Genomic DNA, 13910 nt, shown 5'->3' on the forward strand with positions numbered 1-13910 from the left:
AAACCAAACCCCCTCCTTTGCTAGTTCTCGGAATTTCCCATCTGGGCTAACCATTGACACCATTTTTTCATTTATCAATAACCACACACCACATTCATAATTTATAAAAATATCAATAAGAAAGTTTGTAACTCTAATATTTTCCTTCAACTACTATTTTTTTGGTAGATAAGAGAGGAGAGCCATAGTTTTGCTTCTCCATCTATTTATGTAGTAGACACTGAATGAGAAGGAGGGCATCAACATCACGCAATATTTTGCGTCGCCTACTCTCCAAAGTCACTTAAGTCAAGTCAATAGAAGAAGATAATTGAAGTAATATTCACGCAGAGAAAAAAAGAAAAAAAAAAAAAAAAGGAATTCTTATCCATTGAATGAGTTATTCCTTCCTCTTGAAGTCATTGACCTTGAATAATGAATATTGACTTCTAGGCAGTGTTATCGACTTATAATCGTGCCAAACCCCTTTATGTATCCAAAGCAAGAACCCAGAAATCAGACCACTGAACTCAACAGGACTTTGAGAATTTTTAAAATGGTGTCTTCTTTTTTCATTGCCGTAGTGGCAATATTATGGGTTACCTTCGCTACAACTGTGACATCTCAATCATCGTCCCTAGAATTGGAGGCTTTGCTCAAGACAGGGTGGTGGAATAATACCAACCTCAACATGTCAAGTTCTTGCAATTGGCTTGGTATAGCTTGTGATGAAGGTGGAAGCGTCACAAAGATTGATCTCCGAGATAAGGAACTTAAAGGGAGCATACTACCAGAGATAGGTAATTTTTCAAAACTGACCCGCTTGGACCTGTCTTATAATTATGTTTCGGGTGAGCTACCTATTTCCCTTGCCAGACTCACTCAATTAAAGGAACTTCTCCTTAGTAACAATCATATTACCGGCTCCATCCCTCTAGAAATATCAAATATGGAGAATTTGGTGACTCTAGACCTGAGTTTTAACATTCTTATTGGTCCAATACCACATGGTTTCAAGTCTCCTGAGGCATTCATCGGCAACAAGGATTTGTGCGGTGATATCACAGGTTTCCCCCCTTGTCCACGCCCAACGAAGGAAAAAAAATTGTTTCTTTGGAAAATTTTACTTCCCATTAATATTTTCCTTGCTGTCTTATTTTTTGGATATTTATTCGTGAGAATGAGATATATATTTCCTGCTTTTAAATTTAGCCTGACGTCTCAAAAGATCCAATGTGAAGGTGAGGGAAGAGCTACAAAGAATGGGGATTTATTCTCAATTTGGACTTTTGATGGAAAGATTGCTTATGAAGACATCATTAATGCAACAGAGGATTTTAACATCAAATATTGCATCGGGATGGGTAGTTGTGGCAGCCTGTACAAAGCACAATTGCCTAGTGGCAAAGTGGTTGCTTTGAAGAAACTTCATAGTATTGAAGCTCATGTGCCAGGTATAACTAAAAGCTTCCAAAATGAGATCAAAATTTTAACAAACATACGTCATCGAAATATTGTGAGGCTTCATGGATACTGTGTTCACAAACGATGCAACTTTTTAATTTATGAATACATGGAAAGAAGAAACTTATATGGGGTACTAAGCAGTGATGTGGAAGCTAAGGAATTGACTTGGAGAATAAGGGTAAATATCATAAGAGGGATAGCACATGCTTTATCTTACATGCATCATGATACCAGTCCATTGATAATTCACCGAGACATAACTAGTAGTAATATTCTATTGAACTCAGAACTAGAGGCTTTTGTTGCTGACTTTGGCATGGCTAGATTTATTGACCCCACTTCCTCAAATCCAACGAAATTAGCTGGCACTCATGGATATATGGCACCAGGTATTCTTTTTTTAACCAATGTTTTACTTTTAATTTCTCCAAAATATCGTGTATTTTTTTTCCTCCCCTTAAAGGACAAGTGGTTTTGCAATGGTTCTCTGTTTAACACAGGCATTATTCGTAGATGAAATTGGTCCATGAAAGTGGTGAAATTTGTTTTTTTTCCCCTTCATTTTCTGCCCCTTTTTATAATGTTTATTGCTTAAATGGAATCTTTCCCTTAAACTATATATACACACACACACACACACACAAACAAACTTATATGAAATCAAACGATGCAACAAATTAACTAATTAAGAAACCCCCATCACATAAATTTAACTTTTTGTGCTAGACATTAACAAAGGAAATTTTCCTTAATTTTTTGACCTTGTTTGTTTTCTCCAGAACTTGCCTACACCACTGTTGTGACAGAAAAATGCGATGTTTACAGTTTTGGTGTACTAGCATTAGAAACAATAATGGGAAAGCATCCGGGAGAGTTTATCTTATCTTTATCATCATCCTCGTCCTCGTCATCTACTAAACGCATAATTCTTAAAGATATATTGGACCCACGCCTCTCTCATCCCTTGTATAGACCAGTTGGTCCAAGTGTGGTTCTTGTAGTAATACTAGCCCTGACATGCCTTCGTTCTGACCCAAAATCTCGGCCTACAATGCGACATGTATCTCAAGAGCTTCTTGTTCCAAGACCAGCTTTGCCCGAGTCTTTTCATGATATTTCAATCCAGCAGCTGATGAATCAAGAAATATATGTGGTAGACCAGAATTAGGGAGCATTTATGGATGTTATGTAGCCAAAGGTGAGCTATACATTGAATTTAGACCAAAAGTACTACTTTTCCATAAGCATTGCTATTAGTTCTAACTTGGATACACTGAATCGGGATTACAATTGGAATGGTAATCTTTGTTACTAGAAATAAAATATGTTATAATGAAATAATTAAACTTATTTATAAGTTTTCTTGTGAGTTGTAACATTAGATAAAATTTAAGATTTATTTTTAAAAATATCTTACTCAAAAAAATTATATTTCCAAGAAAATAATTTTTTTTTTTAATTTGAGAGAGATGATTTATTTTTTTGATGATTTTTTATCTCCATAATTGTTATGTGCATATAGAAAATTTGTTTATTTAGAAATATATATATATATATATATATATTTTTTTTTTGAGAAAGTAAAAATTGGGGTCTTTATGGTCATATTACACCCCCGAGCAGGGAGCCAGTGGCATTGGTCAGGGAGTCCGTAGTCAGTACCCGTTCTGTACTCTCTGTGTGGGAGTCACCTCACATTTTGTGAGTACACCTCACCACTAAGTTTACCCACCAACGAAAGCCTGCGGGCAGCAGGACTCGAACCTAGGTGTGTTACATGAAGCGTCCGAGCTTTACCCACTCAGCCAAGCCCTCGTTGGCTATTTAGAAATATATTAAGTTTAGAAATTATTACACCTACTAAGGAATAACTATTACAACCCTTTTAGAGATGAATAGTTATTCCTTATTTTAAAGAATAGCTATTTAAAATGAATGAGTATTTTTTATAATAAAAACATAATCAAACTACTAAATAGTTAAACCACATGAATAGCAACCACATCAGATCGTGCATAATCTTGTAAAATACAAAAAGTAGTCCATTTTACACATTTTAAGCAAAAAAAAAACACCCACATCAGTAGGTATAAAATTGTGCATAAATGCACAATTGCTACAGTAACCCTGCATATATATGCACGATTATTGTAACTCGTGCATTTAATAATTTAGTATTTTTTGGTAGTGTTGGGTTTGTGAGAGAGAGGGGTAGTGAGTGAGGAAATAATAAAAAAATTGTAAAAGAACGAATATTTTATTGAATAAATGTGTAAAATAGATAGACTAATGTGGGTGTTTTGTAAAAATAAATGTGTAAAATAGAAAAAAATAGTTTTTTTTTTTTTTTTTGGTAAAATAAATGGAAAGTTTGCATGAGCTGATGTGATTGCTCTTTTAGTTGGGGGTAATAACTCTCCCCTCTCTTAAAGTTTGGAAGAATGACAGTCCACTCCAAATTTGAAGGGATAAAACACTCCCCTCTTCTAAGGATTGAAAAAATTAACACTCTTCCCTCTTCTATTTATATTAGTAACAAAATATTTTAAATATCTTTACTAAATTTTAGCCATGGTTAGTAAAAATATAATTGATAAATTTAGAAGAAAAATGCATAATTTATCAAGCACCAAAACACTTGTAATGGAAAATCTCACCATACCACCTTGGAAAAAAATAAGCAAAAGCCACACTTAATATTTTAAGATACACTTTAATTAAAAATTTAAAACAACAAATTTTAATTCAAAAAAGGAGAATAATTTGGAAATTTACCCTTAAGCAAATATTAGGTTAGAACACAATATTTTTAATATTAATTTAACAAAATTTGGTCAAACAAATGTCGGTGAGAAAAACTGTTTTTTCCCTTCAAATTTGAGTGTGTAGTAAAGGGAAAGCTCCCTAGAAGATCATACTTGAAGAAATGGGCCAGGCCCATCTCTGTGAATAGTAAAGGGAAGCTCCCCAAGACAATTCCCGTGGAGATCCGAGTATGCCATCAATACTAGAACTCTTATCTGAGGTCATGAGCATGGGTGATTCTTCAGTGAACAAAAGAAGAACCACAGGCAACCGATCCCCCTTTTTTCTTCTTTCTTTTTAGCCGAGATGCCATTCCCACCAAGTGCACCTCAGGAGACTTCTTGAAAGGATAAGGGTCACAGAGGCCATCACCTCCGCATTAATGAGAGGTTTTTAACCTAATCTCTTTCCTAGTAAATGCAAGTAAGAAAATTTGAATAGTGCAGACACCCCTAAAAGTCCTATATCATTATGAAAGAGGGATAGAACCAAGGGAGGATGGGACAAGTAACCCAAAATATCTAGCTGGGGCAAGCCAGCTAGAGAGATAAAAGAAGGAAAAATGCTTATAATTGGGGAGGAGGTTGCAACAGAGAAGAGGCTAGAAGATCCTAAGAAAAAGGACTTTGGAGAGAGAGAGAGAGAGCTGAAGAAGATAAGGGGAGATACAGTGTACTTTTGTTTTCTTGCTAACTCCACACATCTCGGGAAAGTAGTTTATGTATTTTTGATTAGTTTATTCTCACCCTTATTCTCTTAGTCAATTGTTTAAGTTTCCCACTGCGGAATTTCTACCTTATTTTTATAACAAATAAATTGTGCATGTCAATTACTTTGACATTTAAGCTCATTACTGTTTGAGTTTAAGTTTTTGATCCCCTACAATTGACGCCGTCTATGGGAATTTCCATCAAGCAATGGGATTAGAATTTGGTTTAAGGAAGAGTATGGCAAATCGATTAAGGAGTGGTCCTGCCCACTTCTCTCATCTAAGCATCTCAAAGGAATCAGTCCATGAAGATAGGTGTCTGTGGTTTGAGATACACAAGGAGAATTAGGAGCAACCCTAGCGAGGGTACAACCGGGAATTCACATCCCTCTACATAGGGAAAGGTCATCTACTAACCTCGTGGGACCATCCCAATCCAGTAGGGATGCGAGAGGTTAGGAGGAATGAAGACCACCGCCGAAGAAGGAATGAAGACTGCCTCCAAATAAATGATGAAGAATGCCTCTACCGAATGGGCCCTAGTCCTACACCGAGTCATTCCCGAAGAGGGAAAAGTAGCATGGGGGAATGACAAAGAAATTGTGATAAAAGAGAATCCCCACTTCATACGAAGAGAACGTTTTCTCCACCTTGGAGGTATAGGAGGGAGGAATCCCCACCGCATAGGGAAAGGATCAGGATATCAACCCCTTAGCGTTCGGCATTCCGAGGTCTTAGAGATCCTTTTACCCCTTAGACCTCGAGGAACAATGCTATGAGTTGGGCACTGAAGCAAATATCCCATTCTCCATTCTCACAAGAGATAGAAAGCACAGATTTTCCACGAAGATTCACTAGGCCTACCTTCACCATCTTCGATGGTAAGATCAATCCCGTGGAGTATGTTAGCCATTACAACCAAAGTATGACTGTCTATGCTAAGAATGAGGCCTTGATGTGCAAGATATTCCCCTCTAGCTTAGGGCCTACTACGATGAGATGGTTTGATGGGCTAGAGAAGGATTTCATATGTGGTTATAATGAATTGATAAGGGCATTTGAGGCGAGGTTTGTAACATGTATTAGAACTCGGAAGCCATTTGACTATTTCCTCACCATGTACATGAAGGAAGGTGAAACCCTTAGAGCGTACTCGAATCATTATTGGGAGTTGTACAATGAGATAGATGGCGATAATGGAGGAATTGCGGCTAGTACCTTCAAAGTGGGGCTCTCAATGGACTCAAGTTGAGAGCTTCACTTTCTTTAAAGCTAGTCATGGTTATGCATAAGTTGATACAGTGGTAGAAGAGTATAAAAGATTAGAAAATGATCAGCTGCAAGATAAGGCTAAGGCTAAGGCACCGATAAGGGAGAGAAAAGAGATTAGGATGGACCACCCTCCTCAGCCAAGAAGAGATTTCTTCACCCAAGTACTAAATTCACAATCCGAGATGGTTAGTTCTCTATATAAGGAGTCAGTCTATCGAATCGTGGAAAAAATAAAGAACAAGCCTTACTTTTGTTGGCCAAACAAGATGAGTGGGGACGTCTTATAGAGAAAACAAAGCCTATTTTGCTCTTATCATCGATACAGGGGTCATACGACTAAGGACTGTCGAACCTTGAAGGATCACCTTGGTTAGCTCAAGGAAGCGAGACATCTTAAGAAGTTCATAGCTCGAGATAATCCTCGACTCCAAGATAGGAAGGGGGCAAGTTCGTCGCAAGCCTCGGCTCCTTCTCTAGGGCTTATAGAGGTAATCCATGCCACTAAGACCATGACCTGACTAGGGCAAGCAGCTTCCCAAGTTTCAACCGTGGCCCTAGTTTTGGACTCGGAGATGAGTCCCTACTCCTCTAAAAGGGCATGATGGGAGGAAGAATGTTTAGGTTTTTTGGGAATTAACAAGGAGGGAACTATTCAGCCTTATGATTATGCATTAGTGATTATGTTTCAGGTTGTAGGTTTTGATGTGAGGAGAGTAATTATAGACCAAGGAAGCGGGGTTGAGGTAATGTATCTAGATCTATATGAAGGGTTAGGCTTAACCCTCAAGGATTTAACTCAGTATGATACTCCATTGGTTGCTTTCAATGGCACAATGGTCACACTTGCAGGCCAAATAAGGTTAGTAGTAAAGATAGGAGGAAGAAAAGAATTTGTGGATTTTATAGTGGTTCATTCCTATTCTCCTTACACGACTATACACGGTTGTCCATAGATCCATTCTATGGGGGCTATGCAATCTTCCTTGCACCAAAAGGTGAAATTCCCAACTGACCAGGGTATTTACAAACTCCAGAAAGACTAGAGTGTAGCTCGGCGATGCCAAATAACTGCTATTGGGCATAAGTAGATAGCGGAGGCTGAGTTACCCGAGCCATCATAGCAACTACAGTTTCCCCCGGAAGATCCATGTGAATAGCTAGAGAAGGTGTATTTAGACCTTGGAGATAGATATTTTCAACTGGGGAAAAGCCTTTTGAGCACTAAAAAAATAGAGCTCCTGCTATTTTAGCAGGTAATGTGGATGTCTTTGCTTGGAGCCTATACAAAGCTCCTGGGTGGATTCTGAGTTTATATGCCATCGGCTTAATGTGGATCCCGACTGTGCACCGAAGAAGCAAAAACCACGTAGATCCTTGGACATCCATGCTAACATAGTGAAGGAAGAGGTGGATAAGCTAAAAGAGGCTAGGGCTATTAAGGAAGTTTTTTATCTCGAATGGGTAGCACGATGGTGGTAAAAAAGAAAAATGGGAAATGGCATGTGTTGGAAAATTTAGACCCCGGTTGATAGAATTAACAAGTTTTAAACCCAAGTTGTTAATTAGTTTTATTATGAATAAAATTTGTTAAAACAAACAAACATCAATATCATGTCAAAATCATGCAACGGAAAAAATAAATAAAACAAGATTTGATGACCCAAGAAAACCAATGAAACAAACTAGTTTCACAATAAAAAAAACCTAGGGGGAAACCTTCCCAAAAAGCAATCCATTATAGTAAAGAGAAGTTTCAAATCTAGTACAAAACTTTTGTCCCTAGACTCTACAATCCCCGTAAATGAACTCACAGCAGAAACCTTCTACTGCTTCAAAACCTTTGAACTCTTCAATATATGAACGCCACCCTTTTTGATGCACAAATCCCAGTACGTGACTAACCAATTGCGTGGATCCCAGTACGCGACTTAATCACCAACTAAAAGAAGATTGTTGGCTGCAAAGTTCTTCACTTCATCAACAATGAAGATCAAGAAGCACTTGGTTACAAAACCCTAAGGCGCAAAAGATGCAGTAGCTTCTTTCAAATAGAATAAGGCATCGGTCACCTTTTGTATATGTTCTCCTTGTATTCTCTTATGTGACGACCTCTAAAATATGCCTTATATAGGTCTAGGGTTATGAGAAAAGAAACCCTACACATACATGTCAACATGGGCCGAAAATCAGATCTGAAAATTTAAATTCTTGTAACCTCGACAGATAGCAGGTATCGAGGAGGTGTCGAGATTTAAACTTTGACAGATATAGCTATCGAGAAGCTATCGAAGGGACAAAAAGTTTGCTCGATCAATCGAGAAGCTATCGAGATTGTGATAAGAATCAGCTGAAGAGCTCAACAGATAGCCAGGTGTTGAGGAGGTGTTGAGCAGCTATCGAGCTATCTGTCCACAGGTGTCGAGCTATCTGTCCAGCTTTATTAAACAGCTTTTCTTCACTTGTTTCTTGGTCCAATCTTCATGGCTTTAATACTAGATTTGAACAACATGTTTCTTGAAGTATTAAACACATCCTAGATCTACCCAAACACAAGTAAAGTGTGTTTTGTCAAAGGATTAGCCAATTACATAAAATAGTGACACATGTTCCTAACAAGTGAATCATATATGTCCTAACAGCGTGTGTGTGTGGACTTCATGGATCTGAACAAAGCCTATCTAAAAGATTCCTTTTCGGTGCCTAAGATTGATCAGCTTGTCAATGCCACCTTTGGGCACCCAAGAATGAGTTTCCTTAATGCCTTCCAAAGTTACCATCAGATAGCTCTAGCTCTCGAAAACAAGGAAAAACCTTCTTTCATCACCCCAACGAGTAGTTATCACTATAAAGTCATGCTGTTGGGGTTGAAGAATGTGTTGACACCCCATTTTGCAACTCGTATTTAACCACGCATAGAGGGTAAAAGGGTAATTTTGCCTTGAAAATATGCATCTTGATTCTAGCCATTAGATCCTTGGATTTATTTCACCAAAATGATCTTGATGTTATAACGATCAAATCGACTGGTCATAAGCCCTAATCAGACCACCAGATTGAAAGTTATCATCAAATCAATTTTTAATGGCTAAGATGTACTATCACAAATGGAGTCCAACTATATATGATTATGAACAATTGATTTCAATTGGTTATAGGAGTGATCAATTTGAGATCAATGATGTGTCAAAATTTGATTGGTTAGGACTACATTTTATGGTGAGGTTGCATACACCTAATTAATTAGATAGTTAAACATTAATTATTCAATGAGTAATTTGTGTAACTATCTTTTAATTAGAGTAAATTTGGAACCAATTAATTCTGAAATGGGAGTGATTGGAGCCATTTAATATTAATTGAGAGCTAATTTGGGACCTATTAATATTAATTGTGCTGAAATCATTTTCTAACAAATGACCTCTGCTCACCATTTCATCAATATCTCTCAGAATATTTTGAATCTGTGAATGAGGTTAATTTTCCCAGAAACTAGACATCTGGGGCTTCGATTTGAGCACAAGAACGAGACAATTCCGATCAGAATTGGATCAGATATGATTTTTCGAAGTTGGCTCTACAAGCTGTTATAGCAGCTACGGGAAAACGGAATTTTGGCTTGCTCCCCACTCCCACCAATCTCTCCATTTAATGCACCAGATTTTTCCCAAGGCTAAAATGAGGTCTAGGTTCATAATCCTTGTCAACCCTCATTAAATGGTCTTCCATTCATATTCCCTCCACTACTACTATATAAACCCTCCCCCTCCTTCATTCCAAAGGGCACCAAAAAAATCCCCTCTCTTCTCCTCTCTTGAGTTCTAGTGAAGTAGAGTAGCCTTGTCATATCTTGGTCTTCCTAAGACTCAAGGTATTGAGTGAGACTCACTCTCCCTCTCCTAGTTCTTCTTTTTTCCTCCACTCTTAGGACCTCCACCAAGAGTCTCCTCCTCCATCGTATAAATCTTGCATGAAGGTATAATCCCTTTCCATAATTTGTTTTTTGTGTTACCATGATGAGAATTTAAGATTAAAGTATGATAGTAATTATTTGAATCCTCTTGAATATGTTTGAATGTTTTTATGTGTTCTTCACATATTCTTGGTTGTTCATCACATGTTCATGCATATCACTAGTTTTGATCTTAAATTTACATCAAAAATATGAAAAACATGTTTGTTTCATAATTCTTTCAAATCCTTGATTTTAGGTTATCCCCATCCACACACATTCACTAGAATTTTATTTTTCAATCCAAATGTAATGTTTAATAAATTGAATTAGGGTTTATCACATGCACACATCCATTAAATTCAACATGTAAATTGATTGATATATTGGATGATATGATATGATTGTTGGCCATCATAGTCTAGAAGACCGGTTTCACTGGGCAAGGTGGGTGCCTAACACCTTCCCACCTTGTAACATAGCCTCCGAACTTAGATCAAGGGTTAGTAGATCAAATGCTTATCCTTGTAATTTTCAATTTCTAGATTGTAACTAGGAAACAAAGCCATGTACTTTATCTTAGATTGTATCTAGGACCAAAGCCATGTAATTTCCTATGTTCATTGTAAATTCAATTTCAAATTAATAAAATGAGGAACTTTTTTTAATTATGGTTTTCTTATTTTTCCAATAATTAAATAAGTGGCGACTCCATTGTAAAACCCTTAATCTAAAGGAGAAAATATAACTAGTCAAACCTCCATTTTGAGAGGCAATAACACGACTCCACCCATTCACGTGGGTTTGGCTCAACATTCCATTAAAACGGGCTGGGGACGCGGTCTCTCACAGTGTGCAAACGAGGAGTAGTGATTTTTAATACCTATCTCCGAACAGAAGTCCCTGAATGCACTGTTGTCGAATTGCTTTCCGTTGTCAGAGATGAGCACTCTGGGTACTAAGGACCACGCTCCCGAGTGGTTTCCCAAGATACCCTCATGGACTTCTCTCATCACGTAGTCCACTTCCTTGTGGTTCAAACACCTCAGGTACGGTAGAGAGAATCCTCTTTTGTATAAGATATCTCTGATCCGCCTAAATCGTGAGGCTTGGACTTTCAACTTCCTTGCAGTGTTTTTCCCGTCTGGCAGAGTGCCAGATTTCAGGTCTGCTATTAATGGCGTAGTCCAATTGCTCTCAGAATTCACTTCCTGCATATTTGCTCCGTCATCGATAAGTGAGGAGATTTAAACAAACGATAATACCTGTTCGGGGACAAGCATTAATTCTTTAGAGGCTGCTTTTGCAAGATAGTCGGCACATTTATTCTCCTCCCTTGGGATTTGAACGAATCTGACAGCGAGGCTGCCAATCCGATTCTTTACTTCTTCCCGGTACTTCTTCATCCTTTCACTTTTGCACTCGTAGAAGCCATTAATTTGACTTGTTATCACCTGGGAATCGCAATGTACGACCATGTTTTTAGCACCTGCTGCCTTTGCGAGGTCTAACCCTGCCACTAAGGCTTCATACTCGGCCTTATTGTTGGTCGTGGGGAAGTCTAGTTGGATCATGCATTCAATTTTATCCCCCTCTGGGGTTTGTATCACCACGTCGGCCCCTCTGGCTTGTCTATTTGAAGAGTTGTCTATGTGGACTCTCCATTGTGCAGGAATTTCTGCCCTTTTACCTTTTGATTGAGTATATTCAGCGATGAAGTCTGCCACTGCCTGCCCCTTTATCGTGGTTTGCAAGTGGTATTGTATATCGAATTCGCTTAGTTCTATTGCCCATAAAGCCATCCGTCCGGCAGCCTCAGGGCAGCTCATGGCTCTTTTTAGGGGCTGATCCGTTAATACTATAATGGTATGGGCCTGGAAGTATGGCTTTAGCTTTCGTGCTGCAGTTACCAATGTGAAGTCTAACTTCTCCATTTGGGGGTACCTCTCTTCTGCCCCTCGGAATGCCCTACTTACAAAATAGACTAGTCGTTGAGATCCTTTTTCCTTTCTAAATAAGGCCGTGCTGACTGTTGCTTGTGAAATTGCTAAGTAGAGGTAGAGTACTTCTCCTGGCTTAGATAGGTTGAGTAATGGGGGAGATGAAAGGTATTTCTTCAGGTCTTCAAACACTTTTTGGCACTCGTCCATCCATTCGAACGATTTTCTCATAGTGCGAAAGAATGGCAGACATTTGTCCGTCGCTTTCGAGACAAATCTATTCAAGGCTGCAATTTTGCCATTCAAGCTCTGCACCTCTTTCACCATCCTCGGTGGCTTTAACTCCATTATGGCCCGTATCTTCTCCGAGTTGACCTCTATACCTCTTTGGGATACCATGAAACCCAAGAATTTTCCCACCGTTACTCCGAACACGCACTTGCTGGGATTTAGTTTCATGTTATATGACCGAAGGGTGTCGAACGTCTCTTGGAGGTTGTCTAGGTGTTCATTTTTGTGCAGGCTCTTTACCAACATATCATCAACATAGACTTGTACGTTCCTCCCAATCTGGTGCATGAACATTTTGTTCATTAGTCTCTGGTACGTTGCTTTCGCGTTCTTGAGCCCAAACGGCATTACCTTGTAGCAAAAGAGTCCTTAGATGGTAACAAAGGAAGTTTTCTCTTGATTTGATTCCTCCATCTTGATTTGATTGTATCCTGAAAAGGCATCCATGAAGTTTAGAAGATGATGTCTCGCTGTCGAGTCTACCAAGGTGTCTAGCTGAGGGAGTGGGTAGCTGTGCTTTGGCCACGCCCTGTTGAGGTCAGTGGAGTCGACGCATATTCGCCACTTCCCGTTGGCCTTCTTGACCATAACTACATTAGCTAACTAGTCGGGGTAGTATACTTCTCGAATAAAACCTGCTATAGTAGCTTCCTGATCTCTTTTGCTATCACTTTATCTCGCTTCTGAGCGAACACTCACTTTTTTTGTTGGACGGGTGAGTATGCAGGGTTCACATTCAGCCTGTGAACCATGACTGAGGGATCAATACCGGGCATGTCCTCATGGCTCAGCGTGAACACATCTTGATTTATCCTGAGAAACGCTGCGAGGGCTTGACGTATTGGCTGGCTGGCCAATGTCCCTATCCTAGTCGTCCGTTCAAGCCTTGATTCATCAAGGGTTACCTCTTCCAATTCTTCAACCAGCTCTGCTATGGTCTGTTGCTCTTCTATACACATGGTTTGCTGGTGATCCTCTATCTCTAGCATGGTAATGTAGCATTCGCGGGCGGCCACCTGGTCACCTCATAATTCCCCAATCCCATAATCTGTAGGGAACTTGATCATTAGGTGGTATGTCGATGTTGCTACTTTCCACAAGTTAAGTGTGGGTCGTCCGAGGATACCATTATAAGCGGACGAGCAGTCGACCACAAGGAATGTTATGTCCTCAATGATTTGCTAAGGATAATCACCCGCCGTCATCGAGAGTGTGACTGCGCCTAACGAGAATACCCTCGTTCCTCCAAAACTGACCAGCGGAGCATTTGTTGGTATCAATCATGTTCTATCAATCTCCATCTGTTGGAACACTGGGTAGTATAGGATGTCAGCTAAGCTGCTATTGTCAATCAATACCCGGTGCACATTGTAGTCCCCTACTCGTATGCTAACAACAAGTGCGTCATCATGCAGATGGTGAAGACGTCTTTCATCTTCTTTCGAGAACCCAATGATGGGGCTTTCCCTTTGCGCTATCTTTGGTACAGAGCCTGTTA

The 13910-nt window shown here is 39.1% G+C and overlaps 1 protein-coding gene across 1 annotated transcript; it reads left to right on the forward strand.

Annotated features, from left to right (window-relative positions):
* Positions 1-469: 469 nt before the first annotated feature.
* LOC112007743 (MDIS1-interacting receptor like kinase 2) lies at positions 470-2748 on the forward strand. Its single transcript, XM_024040105.2, has 3 exons — positions 470-779; positions 1221-1835; positions 2226-2748. The coding sequence occupies exons 1-3, from the start codon at positions 470-472 to the stop codon at positions 2612-2614; spliced, it is 1314 nt and encodes a 437-aa protein (XP_023895873.2). The 3' UTR covers positions 2615-2748.
* Positions 2749-13910: the final 11162 nt, after the last annotated feature.

Source organism: Quercus suber, unplaced genomic scaffold (assembly GCF_002906115.3).
Source record: "Quercus suber isolate HL8 unplaced genomic scaffold, Cork oak 2.0 scaffold_713, whole genome shotgun sequence".
NCBI lineage: Eukaryota > Viridiplantae > Streptophyta > Magnoliopsida > Fagales > Fagaceae > Quercus > Quercus suber.

Bases quoted from the DNA above. Each gene is read 5' to 3' on its own strand.
- LOC112007743 (XM_024040105.2), top strand. From the start codon at position 470: ATGTATCCAAAGCAAGAACCCAGAAATCAGACCACTGAACTCAACAGG. The intron at 780-1,220 runs GTAATTTTTCAA...TCCAATGTGAAG, and splicing joins GAGCATACTACCAGAGATAG to GTGAGGGAAGAGCTACAAAG. The intron at 1,836-2,225 runs GTATTCTTTTTT...TGTTTTCTCCAG, and splicing joins TCATGGATATATGGCACCAG to AACTTGCCTACACCACTGTT.